The sequence below is a fragment of the Micropterus dolomieu genome, linkage group LG07, assembly GCF_021292245.1.
Source record: "Micropterus dolomieu isolate WLL.071019.BEF.003 ecotype Adirondacks linkage group LG07, ASM2129224v1, whole genome shotgun sequence".
Classification (NCBI taxonomy): domain Eukaryota; kingdom Metazoa; phylum Chordata; class Actinopteri; order Centrarchiformes; family Centrarchidae; genus Micropterus; species Micropterus dolomieu.
The window spans coordinates 20,570,215-20,595,016 of NC_060156.1; the positions used below are offsets into that span (position 1 = coordinate 20,570,215).

At 39.7% G+C, this 24,802-nt stretch overlaps 1 protein-coding gene across 2 annotated transcripts in view; it reads right to left on the reverse strand.

Annotated features, from left to right (window-relative positions):
• cerkl (ceramide kinase-like) overlaps positions 1–23,306 on the reverse strand; it is a 67,779-nt gene extending 44,473 nt beyond the window's left edge. The window contains exons 1-3 of one of the 2 annotated variants that reach the window (XM_046053672.1): positions 23,107–23,306; positions 21,078–21,187; positions 9,371–9,601 (exon numbers count right to left, since the gene is read on the reverse strand). In XM_046053672.1, the coding sequence (XP_045909628.1) occupies positions 9,371–9,601; positions 21,078–21,187; positions 23,107–23,267 (502 nt within the window). In that variant the 5' untranslated portion in view covers positions 23,268–23,306. The remainder of the gene's footprint in view (positions 1–9,370; positions 9,602–21,077; positions 21,188–23,106) is intronic. The other variant, XM_046053671.1, reaches the window with a different exon arrangement.
• Between the last annotated feature and the right edge of the window lie 1,496 nt (positions 23,307–24,802).

A 24,802-nucleotide genomic window follows, 5' to 3' on the forward strand; every position in this document is an offset into this window, starting at 1 on the left:
CACACACACACACACACACACACACACACACACACACATACACACACACACAGAGTGCACCTCCTGCCATCACTCCACCACATGGCACTCACCAGGTACTCAGGAGTCCCTATAAGGAGTTACCCACCACTCTTCTCTCTCTACTGGACCCCCACCATTACCAGAAGCTCCAACCATTTGTGACAAAAAAATTATGACGACCATGATTTCAGTGCGAGCCCAAACCATCACAGCATTTATAGACCCCAAACCTTTAAACACACGTTCACAAGTTTCACATCCATGAGAATGGTAAAAGATACTTACAGCTAAGGACCCAGAACCATACTGGGAGCCATGTTGGCAATGAGGCTTGGGATGGCACTTGGGACCACATTTATTAAATTTACTACTTAATTTTCTTAACTTTTCTTTACATCTCAAAGCTGTGAAATGTTTAAGGGTGGTCAATTTCTATATTAGCAGTTGTTTGAGTTTTTATTTTGAAACACAAAAAATGTTGATGATTGAAATGGGTCTTACTGGACTTTTGAGACGGTCCCTAACTCCTCCTACAGTAACAGATGCATTGGACAGACATTCAGTTCTTAGCGCTGCAAACTGCATCTTCACCTTTGGTGATTTTCAGGTAATCAAAACTGTGAAACGTCTGCCTAAATTAGATCGAGGTGAGAAATCGAGGTTTTGACACAGAGCTATTGAAGGTAACAGCCGCAAAACTAACCTCACCCCGGTTTCCATACTCTTTTCTATTCGACGAGTTGAGGCGGAGCTGTTGCTGCAGCTGCACTTGTCGTTGTCTCCTACGTGTTGGATCTTCGGTACTTTCGGTACATAGCAAAACGAGTATCGACATGTTTTCAGAATTTTGGTATCGACCTGGTACAGAAGTATCGGTTCTCATGACATCCCTACTTCTGCGCCACTGCGAATCAGCAAATGAAGTTTTTATTTCTCTTGTTCACACTGCTTATGGAGAGCAGAATAATGCACATGGTGTTAATGACAAAAGAATTTACAATATGTCAAAATCATCGCTGAAGAAAAATTATTCAGTCCTATAGTGATCATGGAAGCTTTAAAATGGCCTCTCTGTCCCTTTTTCTCTCTCTCTAAGTGATTGAAGCATGATTGATGACACACACACACAGTCTCATAGGAGATGATGTACTTTTCTAAGAAGAAAGGTAGACAGACAGGTAGATGTGGAGAGATTAAGTATCCATCAGATCATCTCCCCCGGCCAGCGGCAGGTTTCTATGGCGCTGCTACAGCGTTTCCATGGTAAACAATCCCAGTCTTGTTAAGAAGAAGTATTGTGTTTCTGTCAGAGGACTGAAGACCGAGCTGCTGAATGTTGTTCATATTTTGGTGCAGACTCCATCTGAGGTCAGTGGACAGTAGCAATCACATTAAAAGATTTAAACACCCAGTTTAATTAGATTCTCTGGATTAATACAGATGTTTTATACACATGACACTTAAAGGGAAATTCTAGTATTTGTAGAGCTGAAATGATTATCAATTAAATTAATTTGTTTAACAGCAACTCAACAACATTCTCTGCTTCTCCAATGTGAAAATGTACATTTTTTTGTATCACTGTAATTGAATATCGTTGGACTGTTCGTCAAAAACAAGCATTTGAACATGTCACCTCTGCCTCTGGGAATTTCTTGACTATTTTCTGATATTTTATAGACTAAATGATAAATCAATGATGAAAATAATCACTATTTGCAGCTCTAAGTATTTGTCAACCAGCATCTGATTCTAATATTTTTTCTGTAATGGCAGTCACGGTGACATATTACTCGCCACCTCCTCTGTAAAGCAGACTCCGGATGTTAATTGTTTTTACAAAACAGCTTTACAAAAAACTGCATAGCAAATCCAATTTACCTGACTGTTTATGCATACATGCTGGTTTGTTTACATTACTGTGAGGCTGTGGCTCACTCTCCATGACTACAGAAGTAGTGGACAGTGAGTGTAAATGAAACAACTTGATTTGGGTCATCAAGTTTCCAAATTGAACCAAGACTAATGGCCCTATACCACCACATGGTACCAGCTCGACTCGCCTCGACTCTACACGCCTTTTTTGGTTTTCCACCGGGGAAAAGTTGTACCTGCTACCTGGTGCTTTTTTTCCAAGCGAGCTGAGTTGAGCTGAGGTGATGCCAAAAGGTGACGTGAAAACAATGCAGATTACTGATTGGTCAGAGAGAATCTTCACTATTTACTGCATCATCATTGCACATGCCAGGGGCTATTGTGTTAAATTTTCATATGCTATTTCATCACTAAATTCCCTTCTGAGAAATTTTGAGAAGAGAAATCAACCATGTAGATTTAAAATATTGGCATTTTACAAAGATTGATAGCGAATCGAAAATGTGCTCAAACATTTTCAGAGTTGAGAAGCTCCATAAGTGCTGGCGGGGTAGCTAGCGAGCCAGCCATCCGGTCAGCTCACAGAGGCCTCTGGTCTCACAGTCACACAGACCACTGCAGCCAACACAGCAGACAACTCCAGCGTCAACGGGGCAGAGGAAATCACAGTTCCACTATTTGTCTTTACATTCGGGTGTGTGTGGGTCGCAGTGTGTGCCGCGTTGAACATTACGTCGCAGCAGTTTCGTGCGGGGTTGCTATGACGACCAGCTATGTTGAGGGTGTACTATCTGCAATGGAAAACAGAGGACGGTGGCCCAAAGCGAGTCGAGTAGAATCGAGGCGAGTTGGGTTGAGCTGGTACCAGCAATGGAAAAAACGCCAAAAGAGTCTACAGCCATTCAAGCAGATCTGCGTAGCTATACTTTGGCACAGCAGTGCTATGAGGTCAATACTTACATGCTGACAAAGTAACCATTCTGATGTTTGGAAGATATAATGTTCACCATCTTAGTTTAACATGTTAGCATTTGTTTATTAGCACTACACACAAAGTGCAGCTGAGGCTGATAGGAATGCCACTAATTTAGCAGATATTTAATCATAAACACTTTTAGTGTACTAATTTAAATTTTGACCTGATGATGGCGCTAGATGAGAAGTTAAGGGATCACCAAAGTTATTACAATTCATGCTGAGGGGCACATGAACGTCTGAACCAAATTTCAAGGCAATCTATCCAACAGGTTTCAATATATTTCACTAAAACTTATTATCCTGCTAGTCGTGCTAGAGGAATAGTCAGGGGATCACCAAAGTTGGCAGGATTTTTCCTCCTGGGACTACAATTGGACATTTCCTATTGAGATATAGTTCAGTCTGGACCAAAGTAGTAGACTAACTGTCCAACCATCATTGTCATCCCACACAGCTAGCAAGGCAGACTTACAACTCTCCCTTACTTTAAAGCTCATTTCTCATGTGGAGTACAATCACTCTCCTCTAAAATACAGATGAACTGACACTGACTGACAGGTGACAGCAGGTGTCTCTCGTTAGCAGCGTTTGCGTTGCCAGGTTGCATTACAATCAGGTGTGTCAGGATTTGATCCCCTGTATATTAATTGAGCAGATGGGGGTGGGGTGTGAATGTGTGCTGCTGTATAATAAAGTTTTTTCCTGACAAACCTTTCAACCTGAAAATGAAAGAGAGAGAGAGGTAGACAGGTTTCCGTCATCGTGTCACTATGGATACACTCACTGACTTCTCAAACACACCAGTTAATATGTAACACGGAGCTGCACACACAGACACACACACAGATAAGGGCCATAAAGCACTTTACAGAGGTGTCATCCTCAGACTGAAAGGTCTCTTCGGTTGAAAAAGACTAATTAGAAGAGAGTGCTCACTGTTTGTTTACACCAGGCTGTTCGCAGTCTTTGTCCTTCCTCTGTGATTTGGTGTGTTTGTTGTAGTAAGAACATTTTGAGAAAAAGACTTTAGAGCTGAAACAATTATTTGATTAATCGATAAGTCGCAACTATTTTCTCTGGTTCCAGCATGTCCATTGTGAGGGATTGCTCTGTTTTATATCATTACAAAGGGATTATCTTTCAGACTGTTGGTCAGACAAAACGAGACACTTGAACTTGAATAATTTTCTGGTATTTTATAGATATATCAAGAAAAGAATCGTAAGATCAATCAGTAATGAAAATAATTGATTGTTGCAGCCTGAGTCATAATGATAATATCAAATCAAGTTGAATTTTTATGAGAAAAAGTCTTATTATTAGAAGAATAAAGTAGCATTTTTCTTTGTGTCTGTTGCGTGTTGATCTTTACTGCTCATCTTAGTTTCAATATTCAGTTTTATTAGGCTGCCTCTAAAAACTGTAAAAAATTATTAGACATCTTTGAGTTGGAGTTATTTTACCATTTAGTTTCAAATGCTAAAAGGAAACCACAATAAGATTTTATAAGAGATTAGAAAGGATTTGGATTTGATAAGTGGATTCAATATTGGATTTGAATTCGATAAAATGCTATCGAACCCTGTTCCTACTGGCCACACTGTGTGTTGATGCTGTCATTGTGACCTTATGACACCTTACAGTACCACCTGACTGACCGCTGCCACCTCCCTCTGATTTCACTTTGTCACTGTGAAACCAAACTAACAGCTCTGTAAGCGAGGAGAAAACTGACATGGGATTGACAAGACAATTGATCTGGGAGGAGTCGCGACAGCCCCTGGTGGCCTAGGCAAGCTCAGTCCGGCCGCCCCATGAGCTCCGCTGCTGCCGCCGGGCTGTCAGTCTGTTGTGTTGTTAAACAACTGCAGTCAATCCATCCCGCCGTCTGACTGCGTGTATGGAAACAGACTCCATACAGCATCACCGCTCGCCTTTTGTCACTCTGACTGCCTTTCACTCTCTGCGCTGCATTCTGCAGCTGCTTCACACAGCGGACAGCACAGAATAACGCTCTGGAAACAGAAAGTCTCTGCTCTCCGCTCACCATTGTGCAGCTGAAGGTTAAGAAGTGGCAGTGGTGTCTGCAGCGGCAGGACTGCCCGCTCCGCAACGCCGGGATTCACACAACAATGCGCTTTTCACATTGACCTCTGGCTGGAAAATAGGCTTAATGTTCGCACAGCAGCAGAGCGACCGACTGTGTTTACGTTACACACACACACACACACACACACACACACACACACACGGACTCCTCCACCGTGGTCTGTAAAGTCACAAAAGCCACCACAGTTTGATGTGCAGTGTGACCACGCAAGCTGACACACGACCTGTGAGCCATTCATGTGTGTGTGTGTGTGTGTGTGTGTGAGAGAGAGTGTGAGGCCAAAGACAAACACTTAAAGAAGTTGTGACTTTGCTGCAGGGCCTCATGGGTAATCTGGTTTGATGGACAGACAGACAGACAGACAGACAGACAGACAGACAGGTGACCAGCAATAATATGTCAGACCGATGCCATGGAGACAGGACGACGATAGCGTGTGTATGTGACCTTTGACCTCCTCATTTATGGATGGCTTGTAACATCTCTGTTGGAGTCAGCATTGTTAGATGAACATAGAAATCCTGAAATGTAAAGTGTGTTTGTGTGAGTTAAATCCATACACACAGCACTCCAACATTTCCATTGTGTGTTAAGTGTCAGCCACGCACCGCCCACTACAGTGCACCTGGGAAACCAGCGTCTGGGAACTTGAGTCTCCAGCAACATCCAAAACTTTATTAAACAGGTCCAGTCAGGAGACTGAGGTACAAGTTGCCTGGATTCATGCAATTTCATTTCAATAGGAAACATGTTAAACATGATGAAATCTACCAAATGAACATTTACTTGGTGGCAGACAACAAGCAGTAAACACACCACTGATATATTGTCATCTTAAAAAGTTGTTTTTAGGGGGTGAACATCACAGCACGAAGCTGCCTATTTACACCTATGTTAACTATTTATCAAGCAGAAACGTTTTGGTGCTGAGCAGGTAGTGTACAGTGGGTTTATCAACGCTTTATTTGCTGAAAACAGCTGTCTGCAGCAGCTGGAAACTTGCACACCAAAAAAATAAATAACACATTGAGCTGAAAGATGCGTTAAGGCTGAGAGCTAAGGGGGACTGCAGAGTTGGGTGATAATTCTCTCTGGGTTTGCTAGTAGAAGTGACCCATTTACCATAACAGGTAGACATTTAATCCATTGTCAGCATAAAAATATTGACCAATGCAGCTTTATAGTATGACATAAATCTCATGTCTGACCTCAACCCCATCCAACACCTATGGAGTGAATTGGAACATCAACTGTGAGCCAGACCTTACCACCCAACATCATCTAATGTTCTTGTGTCTGAATGGGAGCAAATCGCTGCAGCCAGGTTCAGAAATCTGGTGCAATGTCTGAATGGTGCCCATGGTTCTGGAATCACATGTTCAGCTATATCATACATGTGTCATGTTCGAATGCCCAAATCTCTGCGGGGTGGTTTTCACTGAGAACTAAAGTGAATTGGACACACACGTTTGTGTAGACAGTCTTTTAGCTAATCTCTCTTGCAGACAACATGATTCAACCACTGACGGCAATTACTGAAACACGGCTGAATGTGTGTGTGTGTGTGTGTGTGTGTGTGTGTGTGTGTGTGTGTGTGTATGTGTGTGTGTGTATGTGTGTGTGTGCGTAATCTGTCACTTTGTTCCAGTGGATTAGCAGATTAGCTCTACAGTCTGATATAACTGTGACTCACTTCATTAAACTGAGTGATGAACATGCTGACAGAAAACAAGGAAATCTGAGCAGCTCACACTGCATGTGGTTAACAACTAAGTAACCACTGGACATGACAAATGTATACCTCACATATACTAGGGTGACCAGACGTCTCCGTTTTCCAGGGACAGTCCCAGGTTTTGGTGGCCTGTCCCTGTCTGGTGCTGTCCCTTGAAATGTCCCCGTTTTTAACTGTGTGTTAATCATAGACTGTATAAGGTGTTAACAGACCTGAAATCAGATTTTACGTAGCCAGAAAGACTGGACAGCAGAGCATACAGGTGTCGTGCTGAAAAGTGATTTCCGTCTGTGGGAGCGAGCTCAGCATGTAACGTTATCCCCCAGTATCTTTACGTCTACAGCTGCTTTTACCAAACAGACAACGCGCAAATAAACTTTATGTCCACTTTAACGTATCTTTCAACGGAATAATCACAATTGTGGCCAAATAAGTGTTTGCAGCGTATCAGGCATGACATTTACGTGATTATAAGCAATAACAGAAACCTGTTGTTGCCGATGGATTATGTGTTTGGTAGGCATATGTCTAATATCCTTGTTTATATTTGGAAAACAGACTGTTTCATTAACATGACTTACTGCTGAGTTATATATAAAATAAAGACATGATCTCTTTTGCAATTATCCTTATGACTCTACACTATTTATCTTGCTATGTACCAACTAGTCCTTTATACCTGTTGAAATACCTTTAAATGGCCAAAACAACACATAACATGCAGTATTTCAATTGCCAGAAAGGGACTGCAGCCTCTACCTATTGACTGAAAGGTAGTTTCTGCCTCAGAATTACTTGATTTCATTTACAAGAGTTATATTTGACAGATTAAAACCGAAATTGTCCCCCTTTTTTATTTCATTTATAATAACATTATATTTTTTAATGACATACTGACCACCAAACCAAAAATGTCCCCAGATTTTATTTCAGAAATCTGGTCACCTTAATATAAACACTTAAATTTCTCGCCTGTGATGTCAATGAAAGCCATCCGTAGAGATAAAGTAGACGAAAGTGGGTCTGTTTTATGTTGCAGGATGCTCATTATGCGTGGCTAAAAATATATATATATATTCACATGTTTTGTTTCCAAATCACACAAGGTAGTGTACTTTATATAATAATAAATACCTGGAAGTGGGTATGACAAGGTGACCACCTGTTAGAGCGGCACACTAAAGAAAAAACAGCCCCACTTTTTCACTACTGTCCATGGGGAAAAATTGCTGTGGTCCAGACTGGCTAGATAGCCAAATGCTAACCAAAGCTGTTGGATGTGCAACAATGAGCCTATACAGGTTTTATTGAAAATGACAGATTTTTTTCACTTGCGGCTCTTAGAGGCACTAAGGCAGTACTTGAGCATGCTAAGATGCTGATGTTTAGCAGAATGTTGATCATGATTTCCATCAGGGCTCTCAAGTCTCAAGCATTGACCGTGAGACACACGCATTTCAGCCTGTTCACACGCCACACCTTGTTTTTCTCACGCTGAGAAGTAAGATAAGAGATAACGTCCTCGAAGTTGTCCTGCTATATTCAATTAATGAACGATCATTTTTGTGCCGAGTTCATAGCTTTCTCTTTAGCCTACTAAATGCCAGAGCCGTTAGGCCGATCAGAAATTAAAATGTGTTGTTTCCGGTTAAATTCCAAGCACGTTTGTTACCAGGCAACATGGATGCGTGTGCACACACGGAGTGGAAGTTGGAAGTGCAAGACAAAAATCTGATATGATTCAAAATTAAATCTTAGCTTTTAATTACAGTGTATTGATCCGGACACATTTATTTGAATTGTTTTTATATCAGATCATTAGAAGGTGTATATCTCTAAATACTTAATACTTAAATCTATCTATCAATCCATGTATCTATTTATCTGATGGAGAGGTGAATGCAAACAATGACAATTACTGCTAATAATAACAGTATGACAGTGTGTGTGTGTGTTCGTGTGTGTGTGCGTGCATTTATAATCATCTTACAGCATGACGCTCATAGAAGTACTGAGTCATGTTTCCAGTGTATCTCAGGTCTTACGGTATGTCACACAGACAAACTGTCAATGAGACTGACAGAGACTCCATAATGGGCCCTATGTGAGATATTGGTGGTTCATTTCATCTAAATCACAAAACAATACATATTCCAAGTCACCAAATACCAGCTCCTTCGTCAGATATTTTAGGTTTGATTTGTCAAAGTTCGCCATTTTACCTGGTTTATGGTCCTAAAACCAAAAGTAGCATTTACTGTCAAAAAGCTTTTGTCCAAAGAAACTTTCCAGAAACAATGACCTATTACTCTTAATGATCCACAAACATCACTGTCAGCAGCTTTCATTTCGAACAATTTTCATTCAAAAAGAAACAAGTGCAAACAGGATATTATTCCCAACCTCTCTTCACACTAAATCATTTGGAAATCCTCCTTCTATTACATTTTGTAGTGAATTAATGTTCTGTTAAGCTATTGTAGGCCACCCTGGGCTAAAAAAGTGGTTTAACTCAAATTTTCAACAGACAATGGAAAATAAATACACTCACCTGTTTAAAATGGACAAGCTCAAAAATACAAAAAACTCACAATTTATTTTTTTTGCGCTTGCATCTTCATGCCGCATGGCCATCTGAATGTGTGTGTTACCTGCGAGTAGCTCCTTCAGGGTGTTGTACCAGGTGTTTGTGTGTTCTGCAGAGGCGTTGTGGAGGTGCAGTGTGTCCTCCTTCAGTCTGCTTCCTCTCCTCCTGCAGCAGAACAGAGCCACGCCGAGCACAGCTCCTCCCGACTGCTGGCCCGCGGCTCGGCGGCGCTTCACCTTCACCGCAAACACGTCCTGCAGTAGCACCACGCCTGGCTGTAGCACGCACGCCTCAGCTGCACAGAGATAGGAAGAGTTAACACACCTGGACACAACACACACCCGACTTTACTAATAATGTAATCTTTTAAGATTACTGCTCATTATTAGTGAAAGTGCAGACTTGTTTGAAAATTCTGCTTACTCCTTGTATAGGACAAATACATATTTTCACCTGATGATGGCGCAAGAGGAGAAGTCAGAGGATAATCAAAGTTATTACAATTCATCCTGAGCGGACCATGAATGCCTGTACCAAATTTCATGACGTGTATTTTCCAAAATGTTTGACTTTTTCTTTAATAACGCTGCTGTGTACAACAGAAAATATTCAGACCCCTTCACTTTTTTTCAAATTTTGTTAAGTTGCTATATGGCCGCTGGGTTTAAACCAAAATAGAGTTTTGGTGATGGTGATGGCACGATGGAGCAGTGGATAAGACACATGCTTTTGGGTTCAATTCCCTAGTGTAACACATCCACCAATGTGTCCCTGAGCAAGACACTTAACCCCGTTGCTCCAGTGGCTTGTGACCTCTTACACACTTAGCAATTGTAAGTCGCTTTGGATAAAAGCATCAGCTAAGTGAATAAATGTAAATGTTCTAAACTTCTAGCGGGCCTATATGTCTGTCGCTGTTGTTCCAGAATGAGAATTTAGTAAATAATATCATCTGTTAACAGATACTGCAAAGAGGAGGCGTTCATATTATTTTTTCCACCCCCCTTTGTCAGTGAGTAAATTATGAAGGTAGCATACTGCTACTGGTTCATCTGTGTTCACATTACATAATATCATTAACTGTATTAATAACTAATCCACTGATCAGCAGAAAGTACAGTGGCACCTGTGAATCAGTCAGACTCATCGGGAAATAATTCTGAAATCTGATTGGTCCATGTCAGATTAATCATCCAATCCTCTGAGGATAATGTCAGCAGAGCTCAGACAGTACACTCACAGTTACATAACAAACACACACACACACACACACACACACACACACACACACACACACACACACACACACTTATTTTATCCATATTTTGCCATTAATCAAGCTAATACTAATAAACTAATAATGTAGTTAGCCTGTTGCTGATTGTCTCAGTGGCCAATGGCGGTACTGGAATAGAAAAATCCTTTGAAGCCTAAAAAGGATTTCCCCATAGACCGCCCTCATAAAAGAGCAACACCTGTAAACAACCCCATCTGCAAACATGGTCAATTATTACTCTTTTTAATATGACTTTTTAGTTTAGTCCTGACGATTCAATATTCATGTCAGAGTAGGAGGCTGGAGGCAGGACAAAAAAATTGCGCTTTGTAAAACTAATAAGTGTGTTTGTGTGTAGGGCTGAAACAATTAATCGATCAATAGGAAATGACTCGTCAACTATTTTAATAGAGAGCTGAAGATGACGTCACATCCAGGCTAGCCTCTGTTCCTCTACCTTCTGTAACTCAGTGCAATCTCTCATCATTTCTTTCATCCATCTTCCTGAGAACATTAAGTGTGTTCCTGAGGTGTGAGGTGAAGACAAATCAGCTCCACTACAGCTTTTAGCATTAGGAAGAGAAACCTTCATGACTTTAACAAAGTTACAATTATTTTGTCAGCACAGAAAAAAACTACAGCGCCCATAAAGCGTGGGTACCTATGCCATCGTAATTTGGTTTCGTCCATATTCATAAAACTCTCCAACAATTTTTTCAATGTTCTAGTTAATTTAATAATCTCTGCTATCGGAAAACTTCTACAGCGTTCAGTCCTCTCTGTTATTAAAGGCATGTCTAAGCTAACTTGGAGCCTGTTGACTCGCCTCTGCTGTAGAGCCGTGACATTTATACTGCAAACATCTAGGGCTTATATGAAATTGAGCTTGTTAAAGGCCGCTTAAAAACTTAAATATTGAACAAACAACAATATGAGAGAACATATGAAGCGAGCCACACAACATACGGTTGAGAAAGGCTCTGTTCCAAGGATGGATTTTTAGCTTTTAGCATTATTACACATTTGAATGAGTATTTCTCACTTCTGGAACAGAACCCGGTTTGACTTAAGCTCTCTATAATCCAACATATACTAAAATTCAAAATATTTGCTGCTTCTAAAATGTGAGAATTTGAAACTTCGAAAACAGTATCTTTGAGTTTTTGACTGTCAGACAAAACAAGACATATAAAGATACCAGATTAGATTCTGGTCACTTATGATGGACATTTCATCAATAAAACAAGAAAATAAAGGCAAGATTACTCTATAATGAAAATAATGTTCAGTTATAATTTGTTTCTGTATTTGACATGAAAGACGGCTTTTATTTTGAAGAACTAGATTCATTAAGGAAAGAAGCACAGGACAGACATGTTTCACAGCAGGTGGACAAACATCTGTACATGAAAAAACAAACTCCTTAATGAGACGTATTAATCCACTTTAATCATCAGAAATACTTAAATCCATCCAGATTTCATTGTTATTATTTATCTGTCCTATCCAGATTTAAACCTCTATTGTTTTACAGCCCTGCTATAGACTGTATGCAGGATATCACTTTTTAATTAAAACTTTAATTCAAATCCATTCGAATGAATTTCTTGTTAGAATTTGTTGGAACATTCTGAAATAGTGAAAGCCCTACTATACAGTATAAAATGTCTAACATATTTTATGTTTACTTGGTAAAAGTTATTTATGTCTACAAACCTTTAGTTGATACTTTAAGTGCTGACCTGTCCAGCATGTTTAATCTCATCTCTATGTCCCGCGATGAAGCCTGGCCATTACTAACTTACTTTTAATATTCTGAACTTCTTTCTGACCAGTCGATGAACAGCAATGGAGCACAATAATTTAAAGTATTATTATATAGCATTATTATGTTCATTTAATTTATTGTTCGCCTATTTTATTTTTATTGCTGCATTCATGTACTGATGTTGTCATTTTATATTGATGAACTGACTGTTGTTATTTAATAAGCGGTTAAGGAAATTGCTTGAACTTTGCACCCTCACAGCAGACATATAGTGAAAGACATATCAAACACATCACATACATAAGGTAGAAGACAGGGCAAAACATTTTTTATTTTCCCTATTACGGGGAAATAAAACGACAAAAAGAGACTTTACGCTGCTTCTCTGTCAACTGGAACTACACTAATACAATACAATACAATACTAATAAATAATATCAGCAGTAAAAAAAACAGATCCATCAGGAATATTATATATGATGATAGCTGATGAACCCCCACTCTTATCTATGAAATACCCTCCTGCTATTATCAAATACCAAATACCCAAAAGCACCCACCCCTATTCCACCCGGAGAGGCCATCGTCCATATGTCAGGGTCACAATGTGTGGGCGGTGGTCTGTCTGATGCTGCTTCATGTTCTGCTCATTGTGTTCATTTAATATGATGAATATTAAAAGTTATATTCTGCTGAGCCACGTGAGAAATCAAATCTTCAGGTAAGGAATCCAGTGAAGGTTTTTTTTTAAATGCAGGACAGACCACTTACACTGACAAGGATAAAGGTTCCTGTTGATGCTTGGAGCGTCACATAATGAATGTCCAACGAAACAGAATTAATTCAGATTAAATTGAATGATGATGTAAACACATCAGGAACTGCAGGAACGTACACAGTACAGTTTTTTAAGGTAGCTCTGAATGCTTACGTGTTGCTCAATAAAGCTGCTTTGTAAGTAAGCTATTGATGTGTGTTTGCGTGTGTTGAGCACAGATTCTTTTCAGTTTTTCTTTCTGTTATTTTCCCCAAACCCTGTCTTGTTTTCTTCTGGTCTCCAGTCGTTTATGATGTGGAGTCGAGTTTTTGGAAGAGTGAAAGGTATTTGCTCAAGAATACACATTTTTAACTCAAGCAAATGTGCCTCCATTTGCCAGTGCCGGCAAAAAATTAGAAACTGAATGTTTCGATAACTGTTCTTCACTAATGATGATTAGCATTGGTGCTTGGCAAAACTCAGAGTCAGTCATCAGTGCACCCAATAAATGTTTCACATTCACACACAATTTCACTTGCACTAGTGCTACAATACCAGCTAAGGTTACAAGACACAGTACAATAAAGGACAAAGTTTATCATGACCACAATAAAGTAGATGAAATGAAATTGAAAAAGAGAGACAGACTTTCCATCCACCTCAATGAAGATGACTCTGATCTGAGTTGACAGGACCTGCAGAGTGGCTACATACACACATGCGTGATCGCGAAGAAACACACACACACAGTGTATTGCCCGTCACAGGTAGCGTGTTGGTTCCAGATGGAGACGAGTTTCCCATCATGCCCTCACCGACCCACTGTGCCAACACACACTGACACACATACAAATACAAGCACACACACAAATATACGGTATATTTGTAATGTTGGTATTATAATAACTGTGAGGACCTTGTACCAACTTCCACTCACTGCCTGGACCTTCGTCTAATTATTAACTCCAAAAACACTAAAAACATATAAATCCTAGATCCTAAAAATAATTGGTTAAGCTTGTAGGAACAGCCCCACAACACACACACACACACACACACACACACACACACACAGTGGCAGTCCAGTCTCATGGAAACCAGGCCATGTGGCTCACTGTGGGGAGGTATGGATCGTAGTTTACACACACACACACACACACACACACAACACTTGTACTTCTATAGTTGTGAGGACCTTCATTGACACAATGTGTTCCCTAGACCCTTACCCTAACCTTAACCATCACAACTAATAAGCCAAATAAAAACCCTTACCCTGACCTAAACCTAATTCTACCTTAAAACCAAGTTTTAATCTTCAAACAGTCCTTTGAAAGTGTGAGGACCGGCCTTTCCAAAAAGGTCCTCACTCTGTTGGTTAACATCTAGTTTTGGTCATCACTATGTAGAAAGTCTACACACACACACACACACACACACACACACACACACACACACACACAGGCTGCAGCGCTGCATCACTTCACACTAATTGTAGATGGAGGTGATACAGTTCCAGTTATGAAGTTAGAGGAGCTGTGTTTTTCCCCCATTCTGTATATACATTTAAAATTTTAACTACAACCTCAAATTGTGCTACAGTAGTGAAGGACTGTAGGAAGCGCAGCCTCATGACTACACAGTGTGTGACATGGTCAGAGGAAATGGGGGAGACTGACTGACCATCGCCCTGTGTAGCATGGGCGTGTAGAGCTGGTAGTCAGAAGCTACTGTCTGACTCTGGAAAGACAGTCTGGTGGAGCTTTGATAGTCACTAGAAGCACATTTATGACCCTGTGAAAGACTCATTGTGTGGGTACCGGTGTTGTAGCTTGGCTAGTGGCTCTACTATTCAGTTTCAGTAAATCTTCATAGCACTGCTGTCACTGTAATTCAGCCAATATCTTTTTAAGCCCTGAATATAGCATGGTTTTTGACTGGCCCATGTGCTGTGTTTATTGCCACAGAAGCGGAATAAATCTTAAAGCTCATTTTGAGCAGCCGTCATTACACAGTAAAATACTTAGATTTCTTGTTTACTAACTGCAAATTTGGCTGGGTGTCATTTGAAATTCTGTCATACTAATGCAGGTACAACACGTGAGTTTCTCTACCGATACAAACAGTCTCTCTAGCTCTGGTAGCACCTCTCTGACAGACAGAGAGACAGGCTGCTGGGTGAGACAGGATGAATTCATGTATAGAAATAAACAACAGCTGATCCATTTATATAGAAATATCTCATCAACACACACACAGCATGCTGACAGGCTGACCGTGTGTGTGTGTGTTAATCTCCTCACACTGAGAGACTCTAATAACCCCCCATGGGCCGAACCAACTGCTCTATACTACTGCCAACACACACAGACACACACACAGTGCTGGCTTAATGACATTAGCTTGGATGAAATACAGCAAAACAGATTGGCTTCAACCACAAACACACACACACACACACACACACACAGTGTTTACACCTTCCTGTTCCACTAACCAGTTCTGCCTGAATGGACTTCAAAGAAAAAACACAAACACACAACACAGGACATTACCAAAATAATCAATATAATGCTATTTTACCACAACATGACAACACAAGAGACTGTGTTAACCTTTAAATCATCTTTCACACTCTTTGCTCCTTCATCCTCTTCTCATCTTGCAGAATAAAAAACTAAATGTGTGTCTTTAAATGTGTGTTTTTCAGTTGTGTTTTGTTTTAGTAAGCCGGAGATATAGCCAGCGTGATTTCAAGCTTCTGCTCCTGCCTGTAAAACACACAAGAAGGAATCTCTTTCTGCCAGCTTCTGCTGTGATCAGAGCTGCAGGAAGCCAAAAGGCAAATCTAGGTAGAAGATGTTAACAAAGAAAAATAAAAAAAAAATTGATACTGAATCGATTCACAGGTCTCAAAAAATGTTTTTGTAGGTTGCAAACACGCATTGCTCAAAACTAAAGTTACAATGTCAAAACTCTTCACAGAGTCAGCGAAACAGAAGTGTATGTGGACCAAACTGTGAATCATTTTTAATTGCTTTCACACAAAATGCATTCAATGACCACGTTGTCCAAAATCTATTAACTTTTTTCTCGTTACTACTTCACCACCTGCAAATATATTTGCAGCACCTTTTTTGCTGCAAATGTAATGTCCTGTGTTTTTGTGTTAAAACACATTCAAAACTGAATTATGGCAAATATCCTGCTTGTCGGCAGTAACCAGACTGAAATATATAGAAAATCTTTGCAGAATATTTACAGTAAAGTTTATGTTTATGTCTATGCGTGTAAAAACTGTGAGTGGTGTTTTCAAAAAAGTGTGGCTTAGTGTAAAGCAGGAAATGTGCTTGTATTTCAGCAGAATTGGTTCAGGGGGTAGGTACATGAATTACAGGTTGTGGTCATTGTGTCCCATGCCCCAGTGTTAGCATACAAACAATTTTTGCTTACAATTGCTAACAAGCATTTTTCAGTACTGAAAGTGTTTACTTTTTCAAAACTCTTCACACAGTGAGCACAACAGAAGTCTACGTGGACCAAACTGAGACTGACTCTTGCCTTGCTGTAATACAAAATGCATTGATTTAACACAAAAGACATTCAATGACCACAGCTTTCAAAATTCCAAGATTCTTTTCTCATTCAAAGTCAACCACCAGAAAAACCATGTGTACTCAGCCAATCTTGCAAATACTTACATAGTCTTTTTAAAACTGTTAAATTTAAGATCAAAACCAAATGGACAGCAATTACAAACCCCATTGAAATACATTCAAAATCCTAAAAAAGATAGTTATGGAGACAAGTAGTGAAATAGTATTGATTGAAATTATGTACCCCGCGACCCGATCCCGGATAAGTGGATGAAGATGGATGGATGGATGGATGGATGAATTATGTAAATGATACCAATGACACGTCTTTTCCATCTCAGTTAGAGCCCTATCCCGGTCTTTTCACATAGTGATCTCATTACCACCTATAAAAGGAGACATCTTTGGAATGTTTTGTTACACCTCTACTTCAAAATGGAGCCTGCAAGAGACGGAGGAGAAAGAGTGTATGGAGAGGGACAGGATTCTGCATTTGTGGTGGTGTAAGACAACAGCAGAGATGAGCAAGAGCTGTAGTCTCTGATGATATTAGGGTTACTGTGGTAACCAAGTAATCAACCATGGGCCATCATTGAAGGAGACAGGTCTCAGAGAGTAGCCAAATGTGACCCGTTCAACGGTGGCATCAATTGTCAGAATCTTTCAGTGAACCAACAGGTAAAATATGTATTCTGAAAAGGCATAACTGCATATTACCAAAATTAAAATCTATTGCTTGTGTGTAATTCTTGTATTTCTTCTTTAGAACGACTAACCCCCACAGAGGAGATTTCCTTTAGAAAGTCATGGAGCTGGAAAGCCATCACACACACCATGTTTTTATCTACGTGGACTTGGCAAAAACATGCTGTGGGTGTCCCAGGCCAAAGGGGTGCCAATGTGTGCAGTGATATTTATTTACTGTAAAATAAGACAATGTACACACTTACAAAATATATATATTTATATATATACACACACACAAACACAAAATGATTTACTACTTCAAAGATCTACTGTAAGTGTTGGTAGTTTTGGTGTATTTTGGGTGTGAAATTAACTGTTGTGCAAGTTGCATGAAACTGCAAAAGTAAACTCAGTACTGAAAAATGCTTGTTGGCAATTGTAAAAAACTGTAAATTACTATGTGCAATGATATAGAAAAAAATAAAGGATATTGAAGCAAATTGCTGCATTTCTGATTCATTCTATATTTTAGCAAATACGCTATTTAGATAGCAGCGCTAGTTAGATCAGTTCTGCCATATCTCTGGGATCAGCTGCTCATGTTTCTGTTATGATAGCTATGACTGGTCAGAATGTGTTTTATTATGCGTTTATAAATTAAATACCAGAACAGCTGTCTGAGTGGTGACACAATATTTCTTGTTCCAAAACAGAGTCACAGTGGAGACTAATTTGGTAACACACAGTCCAGTTTTCAATGACATGGGCTTATAATTATGTAAAAGCGAACGTGATTATTTATCTAATAAAATATACATTATTTGTTATATAGTTGAACGCTTGAATCCACGTTGATAAATCAGTTTCCCGACCAACAAAGCAAAAATCAGTTGAGTAGTGATCATTTGTGAAAATAATGTTGATAACACAATAACTGCATCTTCGTTTCTTTACAAGTTAATGTTGTGGGTTACATATACTGTATAGTAATACGAAGTGAGTTCATCTTTAAAGATGTCAAACACTTTTGGCACATTTTGGATTTAACAACTTCATAACTAGCTCAGCAAGACAACATTTAAGTATTTTTGTGAATACTTTGTACACCATCACCCAGACACTAATGTTAGCAGAGAGAAGCACCAAACTACAGCATTAGCAAAGGAGCTGGCCGACACTGCATACTGCACCAGACACGTGCAGAGGGGGGTGCGCTGGGTGCTTGAGCACCTGCCCTTTTGCCCTTTGATGCTTTTTTCAATGCAAAATGTCCTTAATTTATTTATTTTTAAATTTGTAAAGGCCCTTTTGTGAAGGCCTGCCCAATCAAACTATTAGTAAAATTAATGAATAATTTTGCAGTAAATAAAATGACCCACATGATGACCTTTCACCTGATGACCTCATCCATGATGAGCCCTCACATTCAGCAGCACTGCCAACAGGACACCTTCAATTCCACCGGTAAGAGGGGTTTGACGCAGTGTGCTTGTTGTGGGTTGTTGGATGGATTTTACAAGAAAGACGCAAAGAGAGCATGCACAGTAGTAACCTTAGCTGCCGGCTAACACTATGCTGACAGCTAACGTTACTTCTGTACACAGATAAACAAAGGTGCTCTGTTCACTTCATTCTTGCTGTTTGAAGGAGAAAATTTTCACGGGGGTCGAGAGGTCTGATCTTTTTTATGTAATTTTACTAAAAACCTTTCACTTGAATGAGGATTATTACAGTAACTTAATAAAAGCCTTGTGCCTTAAAATAATTACAACAACATTGGTAAAACAGGCTTACTGATACTTAATCCTCCACTTATAGCCTACTTATCAGCCCTTTTTAAAATTATTAATAAATTCAGAACAGTGTTGGAATAGATTTACATGAAATGTTAGTGTGGAAGATTAATGCTAGTTTATTTATTTAAATTTATGATTAGACATAAAGTCAATAAAAATCCAAAGATATCTCAGATTCACAATGCAATATATAAAATCATTATCACAATATTGCATACTGCAGACACACAAGTAAGCAACACTCAGACAGAGTCACACACACACACACACACACACACACACACACCTCTGTCTATAGATTTGTCTGTCTCACCCGTACCTCTGCCATGCCCTCCCTCATCCTTTCCCCCATTAATGTTTCCTTCTAAGATTATTTCCCACACTTTTTTTGAATCTGGTATCTTATTTCCTCTACCTGCAGCTCTTAGTGTGCAGCAGATTCTGTGAGCATCTCCCTCTTATTTTTTCTGTAGCAGTCAGCCTTGACAGCGGCTGCAGCAGGTCAGTCACTGTGAGCCAGTCCCAAACATTCAACAGTCTTTAGATCTTGTCATGGTCACACAACAGTTTAATCACGTAATATATATCCTATGTTTGTTTTAATATCTCTAGTCTCAGATCATCTCCAGTAGTATCAGCAGCAACAACAGCAGCAGCAGCAGCAACAACAGCAAATACATTCCCAGCAACCCCTCAACAGCAACTGTTCCCTGTAAGTTATGTCAGCCCACAGTGTTTTAAAGCTAGAGCTGGGTATTCCCTGTGTTTCTTTTTCAAAATTGTATCGAAACAGAAGCATCTTTATACGCATATGAGAAAGGAATATATAACAATATATTTATGTATCGATATTTTGAGAACAGCCCTATTTTAATCCTTGTTCCATGTGCCCTTTTTATACTTTGAGCACCTGCCATTCCAAAGGTCTCTGCACGGCCATGCACTGCATCACTTTAAAAACCTCCAGCCAACTCTGATCATGTGGAAGATGACTCAATTTCCCCATTTTCTGTCTGTTTTTTTTAACTACAAAACACATAGCCCAACTTTTGTTACTTCAAAAGACACTAACCCATGCCAATAGAGAGCCTAAGTCCCTCGCTTCCACTTCCAAAATAAAAATAAATAAATAAAAAAAAGTTGTCTCTTGTCATTGACTACAGTACATATTTTTTCCGAAATAAGGTCCCATGGTGGTCCACCGGAAGGGGAGGGACTTAGGCTCTCTATAAGACTCTGTGAGGCTGTACTTACACAGCAGTGTTTTGAACTACATGCTAACAGCATCGGGCGGCATGGTGGTCTGGTGGATAGCGCTGTGGCCTTACAGCAAGAAGGTCGCGAACCCCGGTTGCCCCCGGCCTTTCTGTGTGGAGTCTGCATGTTCTCCCCGTGTCAGGTTGATTGGTGACTCTAAATTGTCGTGAGGTGTGAGTGTGAGTGTGACTGGTTGTTTGTCTACGTGTGGCCCTGCGATGGATTGGCGACCCGTCCAGGGTGTACCCCGCCTTTCGCCCAATGTCAGCTGGCACTGGCTCCAGCCCCCCGCGACTCTGTACGCAGGATAAGCGGTTGACGATGGATGGATGGCTAACAGCATCATGCTAATGCTAACAATGACAACTGAATCAATGATTTGACGTCAACCAGCTGAGTTTTAAACAAACAGAAGACCAATGTATGTAGCAGAAACAACCTCATATCTGCAGTAATATAGTGTGTGTGTGTGTGTGTGTGTGTGTGTGTGTGTGTCCAGACGTTATGTTTCAGGTGGACTAAACATGACAGAACTTCTCCATTACAGCACCAGCTGCCTCAACATACACACAATCTGCCTGTCTGTTAGCAGGACAACTGATCACCATGATAACCTGCCGTGGTGGTAACTGACCTGAGGGGGTCTCAGGGGTGATGGGGGTCCAGGTCAGTCTGGTTCGGGTGAGCAAGACATCGTGACTCTTCTTCCCCAGTTTGAAGATCCCACGTAGCACAACACACTCACTGACACACAAGCAGAGTTTATTTCAGCCTATCAAAGGTCTTAAACTGATATGGAAGAAATACCTAGTCATTTATATACATTTATCAATAAAGTGACTGATAAATAAATCATACTGATGATACATATTGTTTGTCATAGGTAAGTCATAAGCAAACAAACTAAACCTGATTAAGATTAGAACTAACTCTAATCTATATATATCCATCTGATGCTGATAAAGTTTTGTAAACCTCATTAATTTTGGAACAAGATTAAAAGTCTACAGTTATGCTAGCAGCTCTGTAAGGCTGTACTCAATTAAATGCTAACATCAGCATGCTGATGTTTAGCAGGTGTAATGCTTACTATGTTAACCATCTTATTTTAGCATGGTAGTATACTAGCATTTGCTATTTAGCGCAAAACACAAAGTACAACTGAGGCTGATGGGAATGTCAATAGTATATAGCCTAGCTGTGTGAATCTGAGCTATATTATAGAAAAATATTTATATTTTAAAAATGTAACAACTTTTTGTTACAACTTTGTATTACTGGCGGTGCTCTTTATTTCAAGCAAGGCAAGTCACCTCCATTATAATACCCTGCAGGAAACACATTCTACGTCAAACCAAAGAGTTCACCAAAGTTGATCTTGGAAACATCCGACCACATTTAAAACAAATTTAGCCCAACGGCTGTCAGGTAAAACTCTCCAAACCTCTAATGGTGGAGAATAATGTTGAAAATGGCTTTTATGTTTGTTTCATGTATTAATTTGAGGACGCTTAGGATCTGTTCAGTATTTATGGGAGGGTTGCAAAACGGGGGAGGCGCGTCAAATAATTTTTAAGCACAGGGGATTATTATTTGTTTTGGTATCTCCCACTCCTACCTAAACCTCATTAAACCTTTTGCCCCACTAACTGCCACAGTACAGCTGGACGATCCCCTCTTCATCACAGAATTCTTAGTGTTATTTCATATTTTATTACAATGGCTTTTTGTGTGTCATTTGACACCCTTTAGTCTGTACCAACTTCTATTGTGCAGAGACGGCATGTCATTCGATGTATGAATGTCATGGAGAAACAGGTGATGTAGTACATGCGATGATGATGAATGTAGCCTACTAGCCTCTCATCCCGCTGTTACACGTCGTTGCAGCTGCCTCTGAAGCCTGGGGCGCTCTGCCCCAGGCCGCAAAGCATTGGAGGGGATTCTTTCAGATGATGATTCGAAGCAAGAGGGATCTTGGTGAGACTCTTGCCATGGAAAGTGAGCCCTATGCAGAATGAGGTTTCACAGGGAAACTGAATATCTCAAATTTATACTGACCGCTGCTTTAAGAGTGACTCTTCACTAATTAAAGTAAGGTTGGAAAAGGTCAGCCTTTACTTTTTATTTTCTCCAATATTAGAAGGGTCATGTCCCCCAATAAATACCGTGAAAAGTCCCTTACAGTCTATTCATTGCTTACAGATTTTCAGCGTGTCAATCCAGCTACTTTTATACACAAATTGCCTCTGCAAATAAAAACAGGTGAATGGAAAGGCACAGAATAATTAACATTTTCTCTTGCTGACTGTTGTGAAAATTAAAATTTGCACTACATTTGGGTGAAAACCTGACTTTTGAAGAGTTGCAGAGAATTAGTCTGAAACTGGGGAGCATGATGCTCTTCAGCTGACCTGAAAAGTGAAATGCATTTTGGGTATTTTCATAGAGGTACCTGTTGAGCATCCATATTTAATAGTCTAATAAATCCTTTCTTTAACTTTTACTTTGTAAAGTAAAGTTTTGACTGCTGGGCTTTTATTTTTAAAGAGTTTTGTTAACGGACTTAAGGATGTCTATTATTTCGTCTGATAAACCATTCATATAGCTCTGTGGTTCTGTGTGGAATCTAAAACTAAAGGAACCTCAGCACCAACACTCACCTCTGCTCCTCTTCTTCCTCCACCACCTGTTGCTCTTGTTCTTCTTTCTCCTTCTTCTTCTTCCCGCTTCGTTTTGCTTCCTTCTTCTTCTTCTTCTTCTTCTTCTTGTCCTTCGTGCTGTCTGTCTGCTCTAACTCCAGCGCATCCTCGGGATCCGACATTTTTACTGGCTGAAATGATAAACAAACAAACAAACAAACTCTGCGGTTATGAGTTTTTTCTTGACTAATAAACAAAGCGGCAGATGAACATACCGTAAGCTGATCACCAGGCTATGGTGTATTTCCGGGGTGTCGTCGCTATGGAGACAGGCAGCAGCTTTAATCGGGCACGCGACAGATCCAACGGTGTCAACGGTCGTGCGCGCTCACGTGTGTCATTCTTCCAAGCAGGAGTGCGCACACTCAATAAGGGTATGATTGATTAAGGCTTTTATGATTGATTAATCCCGGTGTTTCCAGTTGTGGATAGTAACCAGCATAGAGATTTCTCAGATTGGGCCTACTATACTTTTGAGGTAGGCTACTTGTACTTTACTTGAATGTTTCCATTTATGTTAGGCTACTTTATAGGTACTTTCACTCCACTAGGCTACTACAGGAAATATTATAGGCAACTTTTCACTCTACTTCAGGGATTTTCCAAGTCTGAGATTGTGGACCTCCCCTCAGACAAAGCTTGGGAAAAGGCGCCCCCTCACCCACCTTAGTTTACTTGCTCAGTTTCTCAAAAACCTGGATAGCTAATATTGCTGTTTGACATAACTTCAGACCTCACCAAATGCATAAAAAAGGTCTGTCCTATGGCATTTATTATTGTCTGACTCTGATAAAACACCAAAACCATTGTATTTCTAAACTGTTTCAACACGTAGGCTATACTTAATGATCTCCTTAAGATATGTAGGCTAATACTTTTACTTTTACACTTCCATTCTCTGAGCCTCCCCTGAAACTGCCTGCCTCACACTTTGAAAACCTCCACTCTACTACATTTATCTGAGTGTAGTTGGATTTATTTTGCATATTTTTTGTAGGCCTACTAAACATGCTGCATATAATAGGCCTACATTGTTCTCCCTCCTGTCAGGTCAGTACAATTGAGTTCTTAAAGTTTTATTTTCTTATTTAAAAATGCAAAATATCTGTCAGTGTTTTCGGGTCATTAAATGGACCAAGTAAACATTATTTAAAGAAATTTCCAAAAAAATTAATTTTGGAGGGAAACTTTGGGGCTACATTGCCATAAAGCAACACTGTACCATAAAGGTAAAGAATGGAAAAAGAGAGTTATTACTTAAAGTTTGAATACAATTTCTTAAAATACCAGTATAAAATACAATAATTTTACATTTTTAAATATAAAATATGAACTCTTTACATATGTTTATTTGTCTGAAAGTTACCCTCAGGCAACATTGTACCATTGTGGAACCACCTATAGGAATGAATGAAAAAAAGAGAGTACACATATTTCAACAAAGTTTACATTAAAAATCTTTAAATCTAAACATCAAAAACATGCTGAAAATCAAGACAGAGTTACCTTCCATCAATTCATCATTTGTGTTAGATTTAAATGTCTCTTCAGTTTTCTGGTGCCATTTCAGATATGTGTTACCTTGCAGCTTTTTTTAATTAACCTTTATTTTACCAGGAAAGAAATCCATTGAGATTTTTAATCTCTTTTACAAGGA